This window comes from Mauremys reevesii, linkage group 3, assembly GCF_016161935.1.
Source record: "Mauremys reevesii isolate NIE-2019 linkage group 3, ASM1616193v1, whole genome shotgun sequence".
Classification (NCBI taxonomy): domain Eukaryota; kingdom Metazoa; phylum Chordata; order Testudines; family Geoemydidae; genus Mauremys; species Mauremys reevesii.
Window position 1 is genome coordinate 50,524,358 of NC_052625.1, and position 26,275 is coordinate 50,550,632.

Here is a 26,275-nt window from a genome sequence, read left to right on the forward strand (position 1 = left end):
GAGAAGTTCTCCAATTATTTGGTGGTAAGGAATCATAGAGCAGCACAGAGATCATTTAACTCCTCCGCCTGAAAGATCACACTCTTCTCACCAAATGTAGAAGAAAGGGAGGGCCGATAGCCAGAACTGCTACTTGAGGATCCAGGGATGCAAAGTTATCCTTCTCCCTCCTAGTACAAGAAATTCAGTGGATTGCCTTCTAGCACTACTGCCCTTGAAAAAAATAAATAGCCCTCTCTGATTTGTTAATCATCTGCATGCCAGCTATACTGAAATTTTGCACAACATATTGGGGGAGAAAAGAGACAACATCAGATTAATTAACATAGGTTATCCATTCACTAACCTCGCTTACTTTCAGTACAGCTAGGACCAAATTCCTTTCTGCCAGCCTCAAGGAAGAAGGTATAAATAGGACAAGAAAGGTGCAGGTCAGTTCAACAAATACTTCTCTAAAAATGTATGTATGTATGTATTTCTTTAAATATTAATTTATGTATTTGAAAAATCTGTGTTTTCATGTAGCATGACATCATCCTTCTCCTGGAGAAGTTTAGACGTAATGACCATTACATTAATGTACAAAAAATTAGCCTGGGCTTTGGTAGGGCTGTCTCAGATAGGTTGATGAGAAACTGTCATTTATAATTAGTGAATAAGCATAAGCTGGTCTTTGAGCTGTCACATGGATCATTTTAATTAAAGTATTTCCTTTCCAATATATAGGAGATGAGAATTAATTGAAAAGAGGGACGGAGGCGGGAAAAAGTCTACAAAGGAAATATATCTAGTTCTAACACATCACTTTTCTGCTGTTCCAGCTTTTTAGGCTTGTTTATTTTCATAAAATCATTAAAACGTGGGCTCTTTTTAGGCTAGCAAATTAGGTGCTGTACATACTGATTCATGGGAAATTATCACAAACCATGTCCTCTCACCAGAGTTCACAGGGATCTTGCATGTTGATATTTTTTTTTAATTACATTGCACCCATCATCAAGATATCCAATGTTACTTCCATCAATAATCAAACATAATGAAGGACTTTATTAACAAAAAAGCATTCCCCCCCTTCCTGCCCTACCCCAAACCAAAATTTGGGCTTGGCTACACTTACAAATTTGCAGCGCTGCAGCAGGGTGTGAAAACACACCCTCTCCAGCGCTGCAAATTGCGGCGCTGCAAAGCGCCAGTGTGGTCAAAGCCCCAGCGCTGGGAGCGCGGCTCCCAACGTTATTCCCACAGGGAGGTGGAGTACGGACAGCGCTTTGAAGTGCTAAGTGTAGCCACAGCCTAAAGCCTCCGAGAGTAAATACCTACATGCAACAAGTCTTATCTGAAATGCTACATGACTAGCTAGATTTGCTGTTAAAGACCACTTCCCTCTACAAACCCTTAGGCTATAGTTTTTTTTAAAAGTTCATTATTCAGAAGGCCATTCATTTCCCTAAGATAGTGTGCCCCGTAAACAAAGCTAGACTTGTAATTTTCCACTTCATTTCAAAAGGGGGGGAAAAGTTTAATTTTCATGCATGCCTCCGAACATCACAGGAAGTTTACAATGGTGCCAAAATGTGGTTTTAAAAGAATCTCAATCAAGCATAAAACAAAAACAAAGGAACACATTCAGATCACATAAGCAGACTTCAGCTGGAAGGTGCTTGAAAAATGTATGGGGAGTACTGGAAAAATCTAATGGAGAAAAGCCGACAGCCATAACATACTTGAAATAGAGGAACATAGGAATCTATGTACTGGATCATACTAGTGATCCATCTCCCAACAGCTACTTCAGAGGTAAGTGCAAGAAGGAAGAGGTCATCCAGAGCTAGTGCAACAAACTTATTACAACGTATACACAGACAACAGTTTGTCTGTAGGGACAGACCCCAGGACCTGCAGCACCAACACCACAAGCCCCTACAACTTGAGCCTCTACCCCTAGTGAGTAAACGACAGGCCCTTAGCCTCACTGGGGCCAGCCAGTACCGACATGATCACATCCTACACCAGGGGTCGGCCACCTTTCAGAAGTGCTGTGCCGAATCTTCATTTATTCACTCCAATTTAAGGTTTCGCGTGCCAGTAATACATTTGAACATTTTTAGAAGGTCTCTTTCTATAAGTCTATAACATATAACTAAACTATTGTTGTATGTAAAGTAAATAAGGTTTTTAAAATGTTTAAGCAGCTTCGTTTGAAATTAAATAAAAATGCAGAGGCCTCCCCGGACTGGTGGCCAGGACCCAGGAAGCATGAGTGCCACTGAAAATCAGCTCGTGTGCTGAAGGCGGCACACGTGCTATAGGTTGCCTACCCCTGCCCTACAGCTTTGTAGCACAATACCACAACCTGAGCAGCTCTTTAAAATGATTGTCACAATGCGTCTTTATTATTTCCCTATGCAAGGATGGCAGTGTGTTTTGAGCAACAGGCTTGAAAAGTCTTATGGAAGCCCAGTCAGCAGGGAGAAGGGTTTACCATCCTCGGCAGATTTTACCAACAGTGAATTAAATGTTGAATCTTCAGAGTGAAACAAAATCCCAAGAAGGAAGCCCTTGTCTGTTCTCTGTGGTTCATACAGCATTGTTCATAATGTTAGGGGGTTGCTTCCATGCTCAAGGCCAAAATTTCCATTTCTCTCATGGTCGTGCAGTGTGCATACACCCTCTATCCAGCTGCCTGCCTTCCACCACAAAAATGGCCGGCTGATTCTAGTATTGCCAACCCCCAAGCATTAAAAAACCGTGGGTCCAGATTATTTTTAAATCAATTAGATATTTTTAAAACAATATGTTTGGGGTTCTTTTTATTTTCATGTTGGGTTTTGAGCCTTTAAGGTGCACTTGCATCACATCTTAAAGCTTTTCTTTGGAACCACATTGGCTAGAAATCTGTTACTTTGTATAAAATGAAAATAGAAATTCTCATGGAATTGCATGACTCCAGGAGCTCAGGATTTAACAACTATTGTGAGAAATGCAATATCACAAGAGTTGGCAAGACTGTTTCTTACATTAATGTACAGTGGGTGTAATATACCTGTAAAGTTATGAATTCGTATTAACAATGGGCTTGAGTCATTCCTAGGTGGTAGGCCCCAGCTATGCCACTTCAGTCAGGAACATTCTCCTGCAAAGGGGCCAAGAGCCAGCCGCCAAAGCACACAATGGGGGTGGGTTCAGCCCAAGAAAGGGCAGGCCAGGCTATCCACCCTCTCCCACAAGTGAATGCTTCCACCAGCATGGCAAAGGCAGATCTTTAAATATCTATGATAAAGATGTATAACTTTAGAATACTAACAACTCAAAACCTAGCCCTTGGGGAAATGCTGCCATTTAACAAGGCACTATACAAAACCCCCGCTGATTTTAAAGGTACACAAGTCCCAATGGGAGTGACATGTGTATGAATATGAGACTAAGGGCTTGGCTACACTTGAGAGTTGCAGCGCTGGTGGAGGCTTTCCAGCGCCGCAACTTAGTAACTGTCCACACCTGCAAGGCACATCCAGCGCTGCAACTCCCTGGCTGCAGCGCTGGCTGAACACCTGGTCTGCTTGGGGTGTAGCGAGTGCAGCGCTGGTGATCCAGCGCTGCTCATCAAGTGTGGACACACACCAGCGCTGTTATCGGCCTCCAGGGTATTAGCAGATATCCCAGAATGCTTTTAACTAAATTACTCTGTTTGTTATGCAGCCTCTCTTTGTTTTGTTGTGAACTCGGAGCTCCACTCCGGGAGCTGCTTATCTACAACAAACACAGCTCCTGTTTGCTGTGATCAATCTGTAACTGACTGTGAACAATCAAATGAGATAACCCCTGTGAATGAGGCAGGCAGGGAGTGAGTGTTCGCTTGACAGAGAAGCAGCGGGGGCAGAGGGGAGAAAGGGAGTCCGTTGGATGCAGGCTGTTTGCAGTTAAGAGTTAAGAGTAAGGGGTCGGGAACATTTTCCGATTTTTCAAGGCAGGGAGCTAACACACAGTGTTGGCTCCAAAAATCCACTCTCTCTCTCTCTCCCGCTCCCTGTCACACTACACCCCACCCAACCCCCCTCTTTTGAAAAGCACATTGCTGCCACTTGAACGCTGGGATAGTTGCCCATAATGCATCACTCCCAACAGCGCTGCAAATGCTGCAAATGGGGCCACACACCAGCTCTGGTAGCTGTGAGTGTGGCCACACACCAGCGCTGTACCTATACAGCTGGATGACCAGCGCTGTAAACTCCCAGCGCTGCAACTCTCAAGTGTAGCCAAGCCCTAAGCCACCAAATGAAAATAAAGTAATATTTCCTAATGATCAACATGAAAGCATTATGCTTTCTAATGCCAGGACATTGCTGATACAACATTTCTGACCTTCAAAACATACTAACCAGCATTTTTTTCCCCGCTGCTTTAAAGTAGCCTGGATCTTAACACTTATATTTACACAACATTATTCCATGGAATGATTAAATATGTACTCAACTCCACCCCCACCACACGCATGAAAACATACTCGCTTTCCAGGCTAAAAACATAGTATAATGTTTTAGATTAGATCTGGGTGTCAACGGCTTCTGAAAATATCTGGCACAAAAAGCTCAGCTTTCAATAACCAACACACAGAGAGAACAAGCTCCTCATTCACTGGAGGGAGTCAGCAGGGAGAAGTGTTTGCCATCCTCAGCAAATTATTTTATAAACAGGAATTCATGCTGAATCTTAAGTCTGCCTTGAAGAAGCTCTTATTTTTAAGTCCACATGAGAGTTTACCAGTCATTAAAACAACATTTCAGCTAACATAAAAAATGGAGAAAGAATCCACTGAATGTTGTTAAAGAAAAAAAACAAAAAAAAAAACCCATCACATTATAACAATGTGAAGCATTCAGATTTTGCTTTTTTTTTTTTAAAGGAAAATATTAAAGCCATTTAAACACTGCTTTGTTTACAATAGAGAAGGGCCATAAAGCTGGTGAATATATTTTGTGCTGCAGTAACTATCAGTATTAAAGAAATCCAGTAGTTTAAAAAAAAATTGTCTCAGAAACATTGAAACAGGAAAAGGAAAATACTTCAGATTATCTAGTCTAATACAGGATTCTTCCCTAAAGTAAATTTCATTGCTTTGTCCACTATGAATTTATATGATTCAAGTTTCTGCTGCTTCCTTTGGGAGACTGTATTACAATCCAATCTCATTATTAAGATTTTTATGCTGAAGTCTAACTTGTCCTTTTCTTTATTTCATCACATTGATCCAAAGTGCTATAGCAGGAGTAATCCTTCAGCTAAGGCCAATGAGACAATTGCCAAAGCAAGTCTATGTGTAGCCTACTAATAACTTTTATAGTATCTCTTTAACGTGCATGATCATTCAGTTTCCTTGGAGGGAATTACTGAGTGGGGGACAACAGAGTTTAACTAGAGTAAAAGAGATAAAACTAAGAAGAGGACAATTTAGACTGGATGTCAGGAAAAAAAAATCTTCCTAACCATGTGATCTATTAGGCTATGAAAGAGTTTCCCCGCTAGAAAAGTGATCAAAGTCTGACTGCTGGAACTGTTAAAACTAGACATGGCGACAGACCGACAGACAGACCGACAGACAGACAGAACTTCAGTCATTCTTTTCCATTTCTAATACCTGCTGTTTAGGATAACGCTTATTGTGCTCTTTCGCTATGATCTCTATATCTGAAAATGGTTACTTCTTTTAAAGTTACAATCAGTGGGCCAGACCTGCAGCTGGTGTAAACTGGAACCGCTACCACTGAAGTCAATGGAGCTACAGCAATTGACAATCTGGCCCAGTGCCATCAGGTAACACAAAAACAATACACTCTGGAGGCCTTCAAAGTTACTTAACTGGACAACAAACAGTTAAAAAGAAACAGTCTTTTCCCTTAGAGCACTGAAAAGCTACAGAACTGAGACATCAGAATCTAGAGATAGCAATGGCTAGAGCTGATAACGCCAGACAGGTGAAGTTGTATAGAGCGGATAAAGTCTGCACTTAAGGAGAAATCAAAGTGTGCTCACTTGCTGTATGAGATAACAACCTGCTTCAGAGAGAGGCTGATGCTGCAATGCCAGAAGCTTCCGCAACAGTCCACTGTGAAAATGAGGTGTTCTTAAGAATAACACGTGCAGCAACATTGTCTGGAGTGAGCCTTTCTGTGAGGTGGGACAGATGAGGGATGTCTAACACTCTGCCACTGGTTTGAGACTTAAAATGCCACTTATATATTTTACTGCGGACTTCAGCAACTACATGTAGGATTTGCACAACCTCTACAGGCTCTCAATGATTAAGAACTTGGCTGCAAAGGCAGGAGTTTTAAATCTGAATTAACAGCCGTAACTTCAGTAGAGTTAACCTAGGCATACACTGATGTAAGAGAGATCAGACTATGGGTTTGGCTACACTTGCAGCTGTACAGCGCTGGGAGTTAAAGCTGTCTTTGTACAGCTGTGTAGGGAAAGTGCTGCAGTGTGGCCACACTGACAGCTACCAGCGCTGCAATGTGGCCACATTTGCAGCGGTATTGGGAGTGGTGCATTATGGGCAGCTATCCCAGCGTTCAAGTGGCTGCAACATGCTTTTCAAAAGGGGGTGTGTGGAGTGTGACAAGGAGTGTGGGGGAGACAGAGAGAGTGGATTTTTGGAGCTGACAGTGTGTCAGCTCCCTGCCTTGCAAGTTCCGACCCCTTCCCCCACCCCTCTCTCACTCACTAAATGCAAATAGCCCTCTTTGTTTTTGTAGCGCCCCTCTCCACCTGATTACCTCCTTTAATGGCAATCCGCTTACACGTTCTGATGGACAGGTCTGGGTTCTTTTGGATCCCGCCACTCAGTAGGGTGAATCTTTTTTCTTTTTTGGTTATGAAATTAGTTGGCGGTGCCTCCACCCCCCTCGCTCCTTCCTGGCAGGGTCACCAGGGCAGCTTGGGCGGAAAATCCTGACTACAGAGGAATCCCCACTTATTTGACAGATAGTTGGAGACTTCCAAGAAATAGCACAACACATAAAAATATATTCAACACAACAATTATATTAAACAGGCAACAAATACTACATAACAGGGGAAACACTATTTTTAGGGTCACCGGTGCCCACACTTAAAATACCCGTGTCTGGATGTAACAAATGTAAAACTAGTGTCCTGTTGGTACGCGTACTTTGCTGGGGCCTTTGATGACCTATACAATTCTCTGCAGAGGTGTAGCAGTGTGGCTGACTGGGTTTCAGTACAGCCCAAAAGACCCACAAGTGGGAGGAGGTGGTGAATCCCTCCACAGGTGTAATAAGCGGTAGATTATAAAATCCTCAAACCCTCACTCCCTGGCTTGAGGACACAGTTCAGGGAGTAGAGGGTCCCCAAAACAAATTCCCTGACTAACTAACTAAAGACAAGGCACTCACGAACTCCACAAATGATCTTCAGGATTGAGGATGACGCTGGACGATTTCAGGGGCTGCTGTCCACTGGCAGGGATCCTCCTCAGGCAGGAATCAGCCTTGGACTAGCAGTGCTGACCATGTGGGGACTGGTCTCACCAGGGGAGCTGGAGGCGAACCCAGCCTGGCTGGGGAAATTTCTCAGCAAACATAACAATTGGGAATCATCCGTGAGGAAGGAAAACCCAGCTGGGGAATCTGGTGTCAGGTCCCTAGAGGCCAGTTCTCAGGGGGAACCCTGCTTGCAGGCCTGGGACTCACCAGCTCCTCTCACAGCCTGTTTGGCCTTTGCCCTGGCTGGCTCCAGCCTCTCCTCAAAATGGCTTTTCCCTCTCCTCAACCCCCTGGGAGGGGCATTTCCCCTCCCTATTGGTTGCTGGGCAGACTCTGAGTTTGCCTTGGCTCCTCCTCCCTGAGCTGCCAGTAGACAGAGCTCCAGGAATCTATGTAATCTCTTTGGGGGTTACACTCTCCCTGGGTGAAAGTCCTTGCCGTCCTCGGCAAGAGTGATTAAACCACAAAACAGCATGCAAGGTCCTCTTCATCAGGTAATAATAAACATTGCTTAGTGGACAATAAATGTCATTTACCAACAAGTAGGTATTGCCATGTCCACATACAATAATTAATTTTAAATAACATGAAATTGTTATTCAATGTACATTAATAACATTCTTACTATATTGAAATAAATGACTTAACCTTGGAGTCTCCATTGTTAACTATCAGACAGAAACAATAATAGGCCACCCGCACCCATCTGTTTACTAAGTGCAAAGGGACAGAGGTGGAGGTCCCTGGAACGTCATAAGTGAGTTTCTGTACAGGTTTTCGCTCTCGTTCTGAACGTCGAAGTACAGGAGCTTCTTCATTCTCAGGGCTCTCAGCAGTAATGGCTGCAGGACAATCAATGATTTCCCTCTCTGCAGGTTGCATGGCTTCTCCCACATCCTCTAGAGGGGGAACCGTACTAGCTGGTAAACCACTTGCCTCTTCAGGCGGTGCCAGCAGGCAGGGGTTATCATGCTCTATTGTTGACTGATGGGGGACAAATGGTGCAGCTTCAGGGTTAAGAATTTGAGCTAGAGGAGGCCCAGATTCTCCCTCTTTAATAGTTTCTACCTCAGGTAACAGCTCATGAAGCATAGAAGGTGTTGGATAATAGGGGAAGAATTCCTCCTCACTGCTACTCTGTGAATGAGGATCATTTTCTCCAAGGGAGGTTAAAGACTTGCTGTCTGCCTCCTCAGCAGATTCAAGTTGTGCAGGAAGGCTTCTTTCTGCAGAAACTTGCTTCCTTAGTCTAGAGCGAGTAATGGGTCGCCGGAAAGGACCACATTCACTATTGTTCTCTTCACCTATTAACTGCCCCACTGGCAAGAGGTGGTTTCGGTGAATAGTCTTACAAACATTTTTTCCATTTTCCATCCTAAGGCGGTATACGGGCAACTCTGGTAGCTTATCAACCACTATGTAGGCGTCTCCATTCCACCGGTCAGCTAATTTGTGCTTTCCTCACAGACCAGATAAGCAGCTGCTCCGAAACGCCTCCCCCCCCCCGCATGCCGTGCTGCTTCTCTCCTCAAGCAAACATTCCAAAGGGATCCCTCTGCCTGCCTCTGCTCGAGCAAACAGTAGCTGTATTTGTTCTTTAGATAAGCAGCTCCGGGAGCCCCGAGTTCACAACCAAACAAAGAGAGGCATCACAACAAAACAAAGAGTGTTACCTTTACTTAAAAAGCATTATGGGAAGGTTCCGGAAGTCAGTTACAGCGTAATAAGATTAATCACTGTTTACACTGGCACTCCAGCGCTGCAGCACCAGCGCTGTTCTCTTTATTCCTCTTGTCGAGGTGGAGTACAACCAGCGCTGTAGCCAGGGAGATACAGTGCTGTATGTGCCTTGCCAGTGTGGACCGGGAGTAAGTTACAGCGCTGTAAAGCCACCACCAGCGCTGTAACTCTCAAGTGTAGCCAAGCCCTATGGCCTTGTGTATTTAAATCCCTCCTTGTTTCTTTTCTCCAGTCACTCAGTTTTCGCACATTTCTCCCAGCCTATCATGCGACAAGACATTTCATTTTATTTTATTTAGTTTACAAATTTACATTTGAAATTATGTGTATTTAAAAATTCTGATGATCTTTTACGCAACATTAATGTTAAGGATCTTTCTACGTTTCTTCTTGTTCTTGTAAAATCACAGTAAGATACAAGCATGTGGCACTTCTTTGCCTCATGCCTTACTTCACACCAGAAGTGTGCATTAATCAGCACTGCCATACAGTCTGTCATGTCTCATTACTTCAGGAAAATGCACTCTTGATTAGGCTGAATCAACCCTATGGTACAGACCCCATGGTTTTCTTGACATATATATGATGTTCTGAATATCTGTTTTGGCCAATGGCATTGCTATATTGCTCAAATCCATTACTCCACTTTGAATTCTGAAGCAGACAAAGAGACACTCAGCCACCAGGTACAGATGTGACCAAAATTGAAAAGAAAAGCAGTTATGTATTGTACCACATTAACAGCCAAAAACGTTCCACATCACTGAACTTGCCACAAAGAGGGACTGACTGGAATAGAAAAATGTGTTATCCTTATCAAGGCAATTAAAAGCACCATTTAAAAACAACAGTGACTAACGCAAAAACAATTTGTACTAAAAATTGTAAAAACAGTAACCACACTCCTCAGCATTTGATGATGTTTAACTTTAACTTATCTAAAAAACACAAAACAAAATAGATTCAAAGAAAACATAAGTTCAAATAGCTGAGAGAGGGACTTTTCCTCAATGAAAACAAATCAGAAAGGAGAGATGAAAAAAAATGACCTGAACAAAACAAACTGATCTTGCTAGCAATCTTCTGTTTTTCCCCCTGAATATATTTCTGTTCCACGTCTAGTCACAACCCAGATTTTCCCCCAGTCCTATTCTCCAGTGAAGTCAAAAGCATCCGTTCATAACAGTCTGTTGCCATGTTAATGGTAATAGCACATTATCAATTCCTCACTTTGCATTTGAAGCAAAATAAAATAGGATGAGAAAGGATGTGAAGAAGAAACCTTTGTTTAAAGCATGAACAGTAAAGCTGGGAGAAAAAAAAAGAGGTGGTGGTGAAACATAAGAAGAAATGGATGTAAATTGAATTAAAAGAGGGTAGTGCTGGGGCCAGTTTTTCAAAAGGCCTCCAAAAACATGCTTGGCAGCTACAAACGCTCCTTTTCCATCTGCAAACACATTCATTTCCAAATTTTGCAGGTGCAGTTGTGACCGTCCCTTTCCAAATTTGGTTCCTGCATAAAAGCTGTACATTGCCTTCCTCAAGGAAAATGCAGAGCTGGGAGTGGGATTCAGATTAGGGGCACAATCCACCATGGTGCTGACCGACTCCTACAAGATGCAGAGTACTCTGATCTTCCTACACAGACAAATCAAATCCTCCAAGATGCAGCATGCTGCCTGTGAGGTGCTGTATGCTTTCGAACCCCACTGACTGCAATGCAAGGAAAGGTGCTCAGCACCTTGCAGGATTTGGCCCCAGAGGCCCAATTCTGCAAGGGGACAAACATTAATACCACTCAAAATAATGGGCTTAAATTCTACAAGGTACTGAATTCCTCCTGCAAAATGGAATTTTAAAAAAAGGCACTGCAAGATGCACACCACCATGCAAGATCATGCCTGAAGATCGGAATGATCGAGGGACTAAAATGCAATCTCCACACTTCTCCTGGAACTGTCTGCAGTGAGTGGGGACAGCCTGACTGACACTTGTTCAGAAAACAGTATTACACCCACATGAGAGGCAGCCATGAGAGCATGCGGGGTCTGTTTGCAGAACAACAGCTCAATGAAAACCAGTTGGTTTGCTCTAGACATAATACAAAGGCTTATTTTTAAGCACAAATGGTTGGAAGGATACCTCCTCTGAGTTAACAGCAAATAAAAGGCAGACTTATAATTTCTAATCTATGCAAATATCTACTCTGCAGGGCATCACAAAGACTGCTTTATCAGACACCATGCAAATCCAAGGCGCTTTAAATATCCAAAGCAGACAGCATTTCCACCTGTGATGGCTGGTAACTCGGAGAACAGCTGGATGACTGGAAAAGTTGTTGTTTAACTAGCCTGTAATTGAAATAGTGCCTTCCATGAATAAATCTTTTGCTAATGTGCCAAGACCCCTACTCCCAACCCAATTGCTTCTGCTACAGTTGCCATTAAGGGCAGATAGTTTGAGAAATCCTAGAAAAAATCTGTGGGTAAATCAGGTCACATAGTTTTGCTAACACTTAAGTAGTAAAACTGCCACTGCTCACACAGCAAAAAAGAGTCTGCACTTATATTAGACTCTGCTATGAATTTCTAAACTGGAAAGGCACTTTTACCTAAAATTTCTTGGTGTAGTTTTCTGCCACCATGGACTTTCTGTTATCTTATGCACTCATCCAATAATGAGTTATCATGATGTGCATTTATAAAGGCAACCATCACCATAGTTCATGGACTCACTTCACGTGATTTAGATGAAGAGTCAGTATCATCTTCCCAAATACAGGGCGCTGTTTAGGTGACTAATAAGTTGATCTGTAGTCAGTTTATTACTAATTCTCCTGTCTAGGCAAGGCAGGGCTTCAGGAGTCTCTATCCCGCCCTGCGGATCCCAGTTCTTTTTAATTGATGGACAATTTTTATGTTAAAAGGCATAACAGCCTTCCTACATTGTTCCATGGCGTTAAGGTGAATTTACCCCCCCCCCCAGGGTGGGATTTCCAGAAGCGCTCAGTGTTGGCCTAACTCTGCTCCCATTGAAGTCAATGGTAAAAATCCTCAATTATGCCACTGCTGAGTGCTTCTTCAGACCCAACCAGTAAATGTCTGGTCAGCTGTGCCATCTTGGGTGGACCAGCCGGAGCGTAATACTGACAGTGGCAATTTGTTCCTGTCTCCCCTAACTTTCACCCACCTAGCTGGAAACCATTTCCCAATTTCCTCTTAAATCCTAGCATTTCTCCCCTTTGATCTTGCCTGCTCCTTAGTCACAGTTACTGGATGCTGATGTGCAACTGAGTTGTCGCTATCTGGAGGTGTTAGATGGAGTCAAGCGCATTCTATCTTTAAAGAGACAGAATTTACATTTCTGGGGTATAGTTTCCTCTCATCAGTATTTTCACAATGTATGGAGTACTGTCATATCAGAGTCCCTGTGTCACAGGGAGAGTGCAGGAGAGCACACAGCCAATTGGACATCCTACCTTCCCTCCACCCGCAAAGGCCAAGGATGATTCCACCCTCTTCCATACCACAAGGAGTGGGATCTGGGCTCTTGGTTGTCCCTTCACTCCTGGAAGTCGGGAGGGGCATTTGGCTCATAAACCACTACAGAACCACCACTTCCTAATCTTATAGCGCAGAGGCAGAGAAAACTTTGCCAGTAAACGAATTGCCTTGAATTCTGAATATTTGTGGACTACATGTATATTTGTTGCCCTGAACACTTTATATAACAATCCAAGAATATAAATCAAAGCCAGGAATTCCAGGCCCTGCAGTTAGTGGAAAGCCTAGATTAAGAGAGGAGTTTTTGATCACACTCTAAACATGACCAGGCTTAGGCTTAGATGTATTTCAAGCAAGAGCAAAATTCCTGAAGTAAGGCGCTCACCACCAGCAAGGCTCTCTCATTGGCTTCACAGGCAGTAACATTTTTGGTTTGTTTTTGGTAGTTTTGCACCTTTAAATGGAGTGAATGACATGTTTGATCAGAAGAACATACTCAAACAAAATCAAATTCCAATTAATACAATTTGTAATTAATAGGCCAGACACAAGGCTGCTGCTAGCATACACCAAAGAGCAGTACTTTCAGGAAGGGGAGCTCTGGAAACTCCATCAGGAGGACAGAGCCAGTCAATACACCCTCAAATACGGAACATGGCCTAGCAACTGATCCTATGGAGCACTGACTAGAAGTTAAAGCTTCCTCTCCTAGAAATAGGGTAGTCAAATCCCCATCCTGGGGAGCAGCTGCCTCACGTGGAGCAGTGGTCATATGCCGTTCTGTCTGTCTGTCTGTGGGTTGTTGTCATTACTTTAAGTTTGACTATTCTCCATAACCATCCTGTTATTCAAGATTTGTCAGAAATTATTAGACACTTTGCCTAGCTAGTCTTCGCTCAACTGATCTTTGATGCTTCAGACAGATATCCTCCACTTCCCATGGTGGAAGCAAACAGGCAACAGGCTAGACTCTCAGCATCTGCCAGGCCAGATTCCCATTTCTAGTTCAGGGCGGGTAGAGCGGGCTTCTGGAATGGAGTCGAAAGAGGCTCTGCATGGCCTGTGCTCCATGTTAAATCCCTGGAGCTGGGCTAGGAGATCAGTGCCCCTCTCCACCAACTGGTCAATGGGTGCCAGAGACTCCAATGGATGGAGAGGAGCTACATGGAGTCCCTCAGTGAGTGTCTCCCTCCCTCGCTGCTGGGGCTGTCCCTCTTCGCTGCTGGCCCTATCAAGTTCCCCTGCCAGTTGATGCAGGCAGATAGCATTTTTATCTTCTGTTTTTAATGTGTATTTTATCATCTCGTTTTTGCAGAACACTAGCTGATGCAACACGCAGAGTAAATCTTTTCAAATGGATATGCCAACTGGTCATTTCTCTCACTGGTTTTACTTGGAACCGGGCAGGAAGGGAACAAAATAAATGACACAATCTTAAAAATCAAAACCAAAAAGAGTAATTGTCCATTCATACCCAGCTATTGCTACAGATTTACTATCAACAGAAGGAATTCACATACCTTGTGACCTCCTGCTGCAGTCGGGACACATTGGGCACATAGAACATTACCCCAAAGAAAAGCAAAGGCTCGTTGGCAAATTTGTCCAGCTGTTTCTTCAGAGGTTTTTCCAGTTCTACCCATCGTGCTTGCTGGCTCTTGCTGAGAAACCAAAGGCCAAAGTAGTGTGTCTAGATAAAGAAGTAAAATAGAGACAGTTTATTTTCTGAGCCAGTTTACCAAGACCACACACACACACACACACACACAACTGAGGTCATAAATACAAATAAGAATGGAAGGCAATAGTGTGTCAATTTTCCCAACCCAGATGCAAGGCCAAAGTTGTCTTTTGCTTCTTAGGACTAATTTGAAGAAGATGTCAAATAATTTTTGAAATACAGTGTACATCACAATGCAGGATCAGTGCTTTTCTCTACTGTCTATACAAGGTTGCCCGTTAAGGATTTGTCTGCTCAGCAATTAAACACCCATAGCTGGCCTGCGTCAGCTGACTCTGGCTCACAGGGCTTGGGCTGCGGGGCTGTAAAACTGCCATGTGGACATGCATCTGTTGCAGAGAAAGTTGATGCCAACTGCCAAGTTGAAAAATACCTCTGCTATCTGGAGGGTTTTGAGAGGGATGTGGTGATAGTTTCCCCCCCCCTCCCCGCCCATCTAGCACAATGAGATACAAAGAATCTACACATGGAACTTTAGGATTAAAGTAAAAGATTTTATACACATTCAGACTTTTCTCATGAAGTTTTGAAAGGTCTCAACTTCTTTCTGTATCAATATGAAAACACATTATAACAGCTCAATTTTTTCCCCCAAAACAAATGTTTTTCGGCCAGTTCTAGTACTAATAAGCCTTTAAAGTGTGATGTTAGCATGTGTTAGAAATCATCGATGTTTCTTCATGTATGTCTACTAAGAAAAACATGTACATTCCAAGAAACTCCATGGCATGTACATAAGGCTGGTGCCATGTGGAACATAAGGCAATTTTTAGAAAACTCTGGAAGAAAACTACCAACTTTTTTTCCCTACAGCTCTTCGTATGTGTGTGAAAGGTACGAAGCTGAATTCTGGCAACATGTTCTCTTTCTATCCACAAAGTGGGTACACCATGGGAAGTGCCATCGCAAACTTCCCCTCGAAGTACCACTTTGAAGTACAGTTCATTGCAAGTGCTGCTTCAGTCACTACCAGCCTCTTTGCTGAAATAGTCTACAGTGTTGTAATTTCTGCTAGTTGTGGCAGTGACGGTTTTTCTGTGGATACTTGTCCAATGAAAACTGGTGATCTGTGTGAAATGAGCTATTTATCTTAATCCAAAGAGCCATCAGATGGTACCAACTTTTGGGAATGATATATCTGGGCTGGTTCTTAATCATTTGCCTACAGATGAAAGGCACTCTATTCCATGGCTAATACCCAGAGGCAGAGTCTCCATATTTCTGAATTACTTACCTTGCTATACAGGAGGTCAGTAATCTTCAGGTTGTTTAACTCCTTTAGCATTATAAAATATTTGAAAAAGTGTCAAGAATTAATGCCTCAGTGAACTTTCTTTTCTCTTAAGTCAGGTAGCTGAGATTCAGCCAATTGGTACAGCTCTTTTGAGTCATTTATCACATACATAGAAAAGTACTCTGTGCACTCACAAGTGTATCCAGCCTTTCAGTTTGTGACTTACTTCTCCTCCCTTAAAGCATATCACTTCTTCTACATTCCATAAATGCCCACTGTACTTTCCACCTTTTTTCCCCACAGGTCATCATTCAATTATCTGAGATGCATACTGCCCTCAAACTGCCTGTTACATCTACCAGAACATGCCAGAAGTTTAGAAGTCAGAGGTGAATTCACTTCTTTTTCCTTGGAAAGTTTAAAGTAGTTCAAAATGTTTGATTTTATTTTCCCTTAGTTTTTATTCCCAGGGTAAAATGACTTCTGCTATTCAAAGCCTCTTATTGGCAGTATTTATATATATTTTTTTTAGCCTTTGAATAACAGATGTAAACTTTAGACTACAAATAATCTTGGTTATTTGGGTGATTTTTAAGATTGCTGACATTGGAAATTTCAATCCAAGATGACACGGATTACTGCTGCAAGCCCTTTAATAACTTGAAAGTTCGGTACAGTATCTTCAGTAAGGCCTGTGTCATTTCATGTTGAATGTGAACTAGTTAGTTTCAAGAGTTCATGTATTAAAGGATTTCTTCTCAAAGGTGGTAAAATTACTATACTTTTTTCTACTCCCACACATTCCTTTTCCTTGCAATCTCTCCTCTCCTCCCACCTGCAACTAAATCTTATCAAATGAATGTTCCTTCTTTCCTAACTCATTGCTAGGTTAGATGATTACCTATATGGAATGATTATGTAGCAGGAAATTAGTTTTAACTATGTGTTTATTATTTTTTTAAGTTTATACTTCGGGATGCATTGTTGCCTCTAAATGTTTTATTCTGCCTATTCCTTTAAGATCTTGATGGGAATTCTACATTGGTTTTAAACAAAACAGGGACAGTTTGCCTCACCTTACCAAACAACTGCAAAGAGTAAGGCAGAAGTCACAATTTTCAAACAGCCTTGCATCGTATTATACATTTTTATTTAAATACACTTTTTCATCAGAATTTGAGGTGGTTGAAATTTTTCTTTAAATAAAAAGTTGCAAAAAGTTCCAACAATTTCAACATTGTTTCCATTTTACAGGGTTTAATATACTTTTTAATATATTTCATATATTTTTATCGAAATTTTTATCAAAGACTTTACTGAAATGTTTAGTTTTACTTTAAAGTGGATACCAGTATAACCCTTCCTCCTATTGTTCTACTAATGTACCTCAACCCTGACGTGGAGGGACCCCAACTATAGGGATGAAAGGGCAGAACATATCAATATCTGTTCAGTCGTTGGCCTCTTAGAATCATAGGGTTAAAAGAGACCGCAAAGGTCATCTAGTCTAATCCCCTACCAAGATGCAGGATTTGTTGTGTCTAAACCATCCAAGACAGATGGCTATCCAGCCTTCTTTGTGAAAACCTCCAGTGAAGGCGATTCCACAACTTCCCTAGGCAGTCTGTTCCACTGTTTTACTGGTCTTACAGTTGGCAAGCTTTCACTGAGGACATGTCTAACCAGGGACACATAACAAAGTTGAGCCAAATTAAATGAAGGTGTGACGTTAAAGTGCATTAATGTACTTTACATGGTGGGTTCAAAGATATAATAATCAGTTCGTTAAAAATGAACAATGAGACCTTTATTAATACAAAACTTTGTTGTAAAGGCTTAAAAATCCCACAACTTTCAGTTTAATCAATTTTTGCTATACAGTAGTACCTCAGAGTTACAAACACCTTGGGAATGAATGGAGGTTGTTTGTAACTCTGAACAAAACCTTATAGTTGTTCTTTCAAAAGTTTACAGCTGAACATTGACTTAATACAGCTTTGAAACTTTACTATGCAGAAGAAAAATGCTGCTTTCCCTTTTTTTTTTTTAATAGTCTATGTTTCATGCTGTGCTGTACTGTACTGTATTTGCCTTTTTTTTAATTTCTGTCTCTGCGGCTGCCTGATTGCATACTTCCGGTTCCAAATGAAGTGTGTGGTTGACTGGTCAGTTTGTAACGCTGAACTTCTACTGTAACCTGCAGTCTATAATAGAGACATCCCTACTCATTTGTCAGACAGCATGGTGGGAATGCCTGGAGCAGGAAGGCTAATAACACCTATTGAAGTAATTAACTTAAATCAAAGAAATCTAGTGACTCAACACTTATTGGTATGTTCAGCTATAAAGACAAGTATAAATTGAACTCTAAGCAAGAGGAAGAGTCCCTGCTGCTTTAGCCATAAAGCATCAGCATACCACTAATAGAAGAGTTCCCCCTAATCCCATGCTAGGATATCAGTTCAATACTGATTTAGAGGGGAGATCACCGCTTACTGCAGCTGCTTGTTCTCTGAAGGTTCTCCCATTCATGTACTGATTGGGTATAATCCTGTTTAGTTTGAGACTGAGACAAGTCAGACACATTTGAGGCAGTAGGACTGCAGAATGCAGGATTTCCTGTTATGTCCAGCCAGTACTTGGATGGGATCTCTTCAAAGAAAAGCCCAGAGTGCTGTAGTAAGAGGTGCTGATGATTCAGTAAGGAGCACTCTTCCTTCTGCCTCCGTACTGAACCAGTGATTCATGTGAAGTTCTGTGGCACCATATGGTGCTAGAGGTGCCATTTTTCTTACTTAAAAAGGTAGGGTTACACCCAACCCCATTATGCCTGGCTACTGAGAGTAGCAGAATATCAAGGTAAAGTTTGCAGTGCATGCTTAATATCAACCAAACTAATCTATTAATCAGTTAAAAAGTGCATTGTTGATTTACATATCTTAACCAAAATAAAGAAACAGTTTCACAGCCAGCTAGCACAGCAAAATTCTTCTGTAATAGTTCATACAGATACTCCTCTCCAATAAAAGAACTGGTATAAGTCCTATTAGATTAAATTCCTTTCCTGCTCTGTGTGTGTGTGGAAGGTATGCTAAAAGTACAAAAAAATGAAGGCCTACAAGGTTTACATAAAAATTTATCTTATTGCAACTGATAACTGCCAACAACTCAAAATGAATCAGGTCTTCAAGCTGATGCTTACTAGAAAGGATTCAAGCTGGTTTTACAGTAGTTACATGGCTACATTTTCAGCTGACTGAGTCAGGGAAAGAACTGTATTCCCTGGAGATCAAATAAAAATATGCATAACCCATTAAATTCTGTTTTTCAGTCATGTGTGGTACAGTGATTGACAGCTCTTCCACGACAACACACAGTCAACTCAAGCAAATCGAGTTTTGTTTTTAACAAAATATTTTCTTTACAAGTCAGCCTGACTGAAAGGTGTGTTTATTTCCGATCCTGAGGGTACAATTTACAACACACTTGGAAGTTATATAACAGGAGAACTAGTACAAGTATATCAAATTTAAAACAATTACTGTTTATTTTTAATAGAGTCTTTCATACAATTAACATCACTAGACATCCCAAGGTCTAAAATAGTGATTTTTAGATAAACACACAAAAATACGCAATTTTATAAAAGAGATTAAAGCAGGATTAGAAAAACTATCTAGATAAAGGCAAGGTGAGGGTAGAACTCAAGGTTAGTGAGAGAGAAGAGAGGCAATTTTCAGGAAGGAGACATTGTGCAGAGTTGTGCAAGACTGTTCTTTGGCCTAAACTTTCCCCATGCCTAGCCTGAGACACTGCATCTTGATGCATGGAGGTTCTGTTAAGGCTTAGAAGGCTTGCCCCACAATTCAGAGGAAGCAGTAGATCAGTTTGGTCGCTGCAACTAGAGCTGGTCAAAGAAAAGGTGACAGAACTATATTCTGTAGAAATAGGCAGCTCTAAATAGATCCAAACATTTTGCGAAATTGGGCTGATTTTGTCGGAATTTTATTTCAGAAAAAAAAGGAGGAAAAATTTCTGAGGCATTCTGACATTTTCAGAATGAAATGCTTTGGTTTTTTTTTATTTTGAAACTACTTTTATATAAACTATTTACATTTTGTATTATATTCTACTATAATATAATCAAAGTATTAAAAAGTTGAAACTGAAACAAAACATTTGAATGAAATGGTGGGGGGAGGGTATTTTCCTTTCTGGAGAACTTCCGATTTTCAGTTTTTGTTCTAATTCAGAATGAAGACAAATTTCAAAAATCTCAAAATCCTTCGGGAAACAGAACTTCTGTCTTTGGCATAGTTCTGTCTACTACTGCTCCCAAAGGCAGGTGGCCCTGTGAGGAGGTAGATCTGCCTGCCCCATGCAATAGAGCAGGGGTTCTCAACCTTCTTTCTGTATGGACCCTCCCCCCCCACGCACACGCTATAAAAACTGCACGGCCCACATGTGTCACAACAATTGTTTTTTTGCATATAAAAGCTGAGGCTGGCATTAGGGAGTAGCAAGCTGGGTAACTGCCTGGGGCTCCATGCCACAGAGGGCCCTGTTAAGCTATATTGATCAGGCTTTCGCTTCAGCCCCAGATGGCAGGGCTCAGGTCCCCGGGCTTCAGCCCCACACATCAGGGCTTCCGCTTTCTGCCCTGGGCCCTAGACTTGGTGGCTCCCCTGAAACCTGCTCGAGGCACCCCAGACTTCTGGTTGAGAACCACTGCAATAGAGTTCACTGCACAACTGGACTCACCGTTGCACAGTGAGTCTCCTCTGTACAAATCCCCTATCTCAGCACAATTACATGGGTTACACTGACCGGGACCTGTGCAGTTTTAGAAGAAGAGACAGGATTTGACTCTCAAAACCTCTGCTCTTTGCTCTGAGCTTTACTGAAATGCACCACAAAACGTGCAGCTACTAAAATCTAAAAGCTACTAACAGCTTATGAAAAACACTATTTGAAATTCTGATTCGCTGCCACATTTTCTGCCTGTATGTGTGCGCACACACACAGAGGGGATTCTTCCTTCATTCTTTATCGCTATTGACATTTGTATGAAAACTGTCTATACATTTTCATCTTTATCTATTTATATCCTATTTGCCATTTGTGACATCACAACTTGCTGTTGGAAAAACTATTTGTGATGGTGTCACATTAAATGTGATAAGTTTATCAGCTGGGAAATCTGATAACTTAAGAAAACTGTCAGCCTTCACATGGGTAATATGACCTCCTACCATCAGGTGGAGACATGAAAATTGGAAATTCCAATGACATTTGTACTATCAAGCACCTAAGAACATTAGCTCTGGTGGAGGAATCTAGATTAAGAACTTTCCCAGCAGTAAAGAACTTCACTAAAGGAAATTAAAAAACTAATTGCATCTTTTTTTAAAAAGTGTAATAAGAAAACCATGAGAAATAGATCGAAAAGGAACAATAAGTGAATACTACTAACAACACTGCTCAGATAAAGTTAAACATGCAAGGATAGGCATGCTAAAACTAGATGGGAGTAATGATATAATAGTCTCAGAGCTGCGAAGACGAAGCATACTGGTCTGACAGTTTCATCCTCAGACACTGGGTAGGTGTTCATTTGAACTAGTTTAAATTAGGAAAAACTAAGTTAAAGGTAACCACGGTACCCTCTCTTCTTTGTTTTGTGGGTCAGCTTAAATATTGGGAACACTAAATGCAGTACCCCAAATTGATACATGGGGTATAGGAAGCATCTGAGAAGGAAAACCCCTGAAAATCTCCCACCCCTGCCAAAAGCAGTGCGAAAGCAAAGGCTGGACATTAAGCCTGTTATGGTGAGAATTACAGAAGGATGCCGATGTGGCTGTCCAGCCCTGCCTGAGGGGATAAACCGCCCCCCTGGGTCAAGAATTAGGCTAATGCCAATAGCGGAATGCCTAAGAACTCTAAGAGTAGGGGCTCTTCCTTTAGCTACTTAGGCTTCTTGATTCACTCCCTCACCCATCCATCCATTTACAGAGGCTGCAGGACCCTTCTTCATGTCCCTCTACCGAATTAAAAGACTTCCAGTCTGCCTAGCCTCAAGGAGAACCAGAGTGTGGAGTAGTCACACACGGACTTCCTCTTTTTTCTTCAGTGGAAACAGACTGACACCAAACTAAGTCTTTCCCTAACTCGTGTCCTGACTCCTATCCCATTAACTAGCAAAGTGTTTAACTGGGTTAAGCCATAGCTGCTTCATGTCTTAGCACCGTCAGGTGACCAGCAGGGACCGTAAGACCAAAAGTGAATTCCGTAAGCGAGGTCACTTTAAACAGCATTCCAACACCAAATGCCAGAGCAGTGTAAGTTGTAAATCTTATCGTCATCTGGACATTGACTCTAAGGGCCAAATTCATTACTGCTGTAACTCAACTGAAAACATGAAAATGGCCATAAAGCTGCCACTCTAAGTGGTCCAGTAGATAGAGTGCTAGCTTGACATTTGAGAGACCCAGGTTCAAATCCCTGATCCACAATGGACTTCCTTTGTGACCTTGGGCAAGTTACAACCTTTCTGTGCCTTAGTTCTGCACCTGTAAAACGGGGATAATAGCACTTCTCTACCTCATAGAGGTATTGTGAGAAAAAATACATTAAAGATTGTGACGTGCTCAGATACTACAGGGGCCATACAAGTACCTAATATAGATAGCTCTGGAGTAGCATCTGTTTACAGCTCATCTGAATTTTGCCCTACATGCCTTCAGAGAATTGGTTTCTATCCTGGCACAATCTAAGACATAACATAGGCTCACGAGCACTGGTGCCACCTGCCAGCTATGCAGGACCTGGAGAAATATGGATTGTAAATGAAAGATCCAGGACTCATCAGAAAGTCTCTGCAACAGAAACCTGGAGATAAATGTGGACAGGAAGGTACACACTTCACAGAGGAAGTCCGAACCCAACGGGCCAAAATCCCTGCCTTGACTTACATCCTGTGAAGCCCTGTTGACTATGGTGCACCTGCACAGGATATAAGTCAGCCCAGAATTTGTCCCAGAGTATCTAAACTTTTTTTTTTAGTATCTTTCTTATGAAATCAATTCTAAAAAATACCCATTCAATCTTACTGCACAAAGTAGAAAATAAAGAAGGATGAGGTACAAGATGGGAAGGCTCAGCCTCTCAACAAATTGAGAATAACTATACACCATAAAAAGCTGCCAAAAGAAGCTCTTCACATATCCACAGAATTTCACCACATACACTACTCAATTTCTATGTATATTTTAATAAATAACTTGCTCTTATCAAAGCCTATTTTCATATTAAAATAGTGTTATATGCTGCTCAAATTCAAAACACAATGGACCTGATTCCCACCATTGTAAATTAGAGAGTGGAGTCACTGAAATCAATGATGTTGCATCAAAATAAAACCAACATAACCAGGGCCAAAGATACTGCCTAATGCAGGAAGATGTGTCTTAAGGAACTGTCGGCCATTGCACAGCTATCACGTGTAGCTTTAGTTAAGGTGTAAGTCAAGTTCTTCTAAACTTCATTTTTTACCCACTCAACTTTCTCAATCATGTTTCTTTTGGACTGAAACTTCCCACAAAACATGGGTTCCAAACAGAGATGTCACTATGCTAAATTGATGGAAGGATCTGACTATCGTGTATTTTAATAATCTCTTTTTCAATACATCCAAATACTGAAAGTCTATATACACATATTGTCTACACAACAGGGATGCTACCAAGAAATAAATTCAATTATACATATAAAGAATGAAAAAGAAACAAATCCTGAAGTCTATTTCCAGTTTGTCTTCCTAAGGACTATGTAAAAACCTTAGGATTTGGCCCAAAATTTGCACAGTTAAATTAATATATAGTTTGTTCCTTAACAACTAGTCCTTTCTCAACAACAACAAAAAAAGAACATTAGTCTACTGCCTCTGCCACAAGTGGGAGTTTTAACATTTTTGATGTGGTGCCCAAATGTGGAAATTATCAGTTACCAACTCAAAGGTAAAGTAATACACATTTATTTTCATAAGCCAAGAAGAAAGCTTTCTTTCAGATCATGTAGATTTCTTCCCAGCGAGGATGAATGTAAATCACAGTACAAACTATAGGCAGTGTGCTGTCCTCGGTTTTCATTAAACCAGAATACGTTTGCCAAAGTTCCGTTTACTGATAAGATCAGGCCAACACAAAGAATAACATGATTCTAATAAACAGATTCTAAATAACAAATTGCTTGAGCTAAAAAGATGTTAAATTACAACTGAGAGATGGCCTGTCCTAGGTCACCCTTACCTCACGTAATTCCAGCCTCTGGGCCACAGCCTCCAGACACTCCTGCCCTGTGCTCTCCACTGAGAGCGTGCACTCAATCACATTGTTGTCCAGCAGACGGATCTGTGTCACAAAGCAGTTCTTGCTCAGGACGTTATAGCGCCTGGTCCGTCGCAATTTCAGCCCGAAAGGCATAGTTGTTGGGCTGGAAGGCTGCCCCTTCTTGTCACCCTTTGGATATCCTCAGCACGGTTTTTGGTTTGTCTTGAATGCGACTCCACTAGTTACTACACTCCTCCAGGACCGGAAATAGTTGTCCATGCCCAGGGCCAACTCCAAGGGATCCCTGTAACATATAAATACGAAGCATAATTAACAATATGAATTAGGATAAGATGTTACTAAAAGATCAGTGAAAAATGAATGAATCTTAACGCATTTGAACTCAAAGAAAGACTTACATTTGACAAGTAAAATAGATTCCAAAGCACTTTCTACAGCTCCCCAAAAACAAACAAAAAATATACAACAAAATCTTTTAAAACTATATTCCAGCACTGAATTTTAAATGCAACTTTAATGTCGGAGACAATCTTTAAGGAGCTCCAGAAGCAGCTTTAGAATTAGATGTTTGTCAGAAATTGTCAGTGAATATTGATTTCCCCATGCATACGCAAACTGACAAAAAATACATCTATTTCCATCAATAATAATCAAAATTTACAGATAGACAAAATAAGACAAACAGAGTAAGACATCGAGAACATGCTTCAGAGTTTGATTTAAGGATATTTACTTTCTATATTTTGACATGTGATTTGACAGTTTGGGTTTTAATGGTTATAAAATTTTAACTTTTTGGAATCTCAACGTCTGCTGTCATTAAATTATTTGTCTGGACCTTCCCAGTGCCTGACGTCTCCTCCCCGCTAATTTCCCACAACTGTGAACATTTAAATAGAAACAATGCTTAAAAATAAACATTAATATAATCCATCAACATTATTTTTTTTAAAATTGAATTCTCCCAAGCCCCATTCAGAGGTGCTAACTCTCCCACCATTAACCTCCACTAAAGGACCTATAACCTAGCCTTATTCTAAACTTTTGGTGCCCCCAGGCCAGCCCTGAATACTGGCTTGAAGTGCTATGTAACTGAACTATTCAAAAGAGGCCTGATTTTCAGAGATGCTGAAGTCAGCAGGAGCTGCCGGTGTTCAGCACCACTGAAAATCTGGCACAAAGTGGCTAGAATGCATGTGAAAAGGAAGAAGTGTCAGAAACATTAGAGAGAAACCTCCTGTGGGGCAATTCCTGCCATACTACTCATTTCAGCTCCATAATAGTTTCATGTCCCACTCTGAGCTAGGATAAATAACGACAATCGCAGCTGACAAAGAAGATAAAGCCAAATGGGAGGAGGAGAGCACATATTTTAGATAATATTTTTTAATTAAAACTATTCTTCTTAACAGTCATACACATCCCTCACAAGATTCGTCTTCTTGGGCTAAAACATACTGGAGTTAGAAAAGGGGAGACAGACTTCTCAAAAAATATAATGAAGTGATTGTTTAATTTTGAGGGCTAGAGCTTATGTCCATTCAGCTAAAGTCAATTAGGAAGTGGTTTAAGATAAAGCAAAAGAAGCCTCTCAAACCAAAATAAGGGGTTTGCTCTGGTATTACTAAACTAGTTTAAACCCAGTTTAATTTTAAAAGGTGCAACTTTCTCCTGGATCTAAATACAAAAAAAGGAAAAGGCTTGGTAACAAAATCTCCCTGAGTTCTTTTTTGGTGAGTGTGTTTTGGGGGACTGCACTTACAACTAAAAGGGTCATTTGCTTTTAACAAGTATTGTAGAAAGATGAACAGTGAATAAGAACAAGCTATCATTTTCGTTCTGCTGAAGAGAAGTAACAAAGTGCTTCCATCACATTATGCATCATTTAGCTAAATGCAGTGAAATTTTAAATTGATAGTGCATTGCCCACATGTAACATTTGACATGAAACTGCAGTCATCAGTTATTTTCAGTTTTTACTAAGTTGCTATGGTGATTATTAGAAAGACGTAAGCGATAACCACTGCTCAGCAATGCAACCACCATACAGTTGGTTAAAGTTATTTTTCAAACCACTTTACATCTTGACATTTACTAGCAGCTGAAAATAGCTGCTGTTATCCAGCTTTCATAATTGCCCAGGCAGTATGATAACTTTACCATGAAACACACAGAACTTAGAGATGCCTACTGATGTATAC

The 26,275-nt window shown here is 41.3% G+C and overlaps 1 protein-coding gene across 4 annotated transcripts in view; it reads right to left on the reverse strand.

Moving 5' to 3' along the window:
* PTPN14 (protein tyrosine phosphatase non-receptor type 14) overlaps positions 1-26,275 on the reverse strand; it is a 190,468-nt gene that overhangs the window by 81,316 nt on the left and 82,877 nt on the right. For all 4 annotated transcript variants that reach the window (XR_005596362.1, XM_039530999.1, XM_039530997.1 and 1 more), the window contains 2 exons: positions 24,033-24,357; positions 14,269-14,438 (listed from right to left, as the gene is read on the reverse strand). Coding sequence is in view for 3 of the 4 variants with exons in the window: in XM_039530999.1 (XP_039386933.1) it covers positions 14,269-14,438; positions 24,033-24,206 (344 nt within the window). In the remaining variant the exon portion in view is untranslated. The remainder of the gene's footprint in view (positions 1-14,268; positions 14,439-24,032; positions 24,358-26,275) is intronic.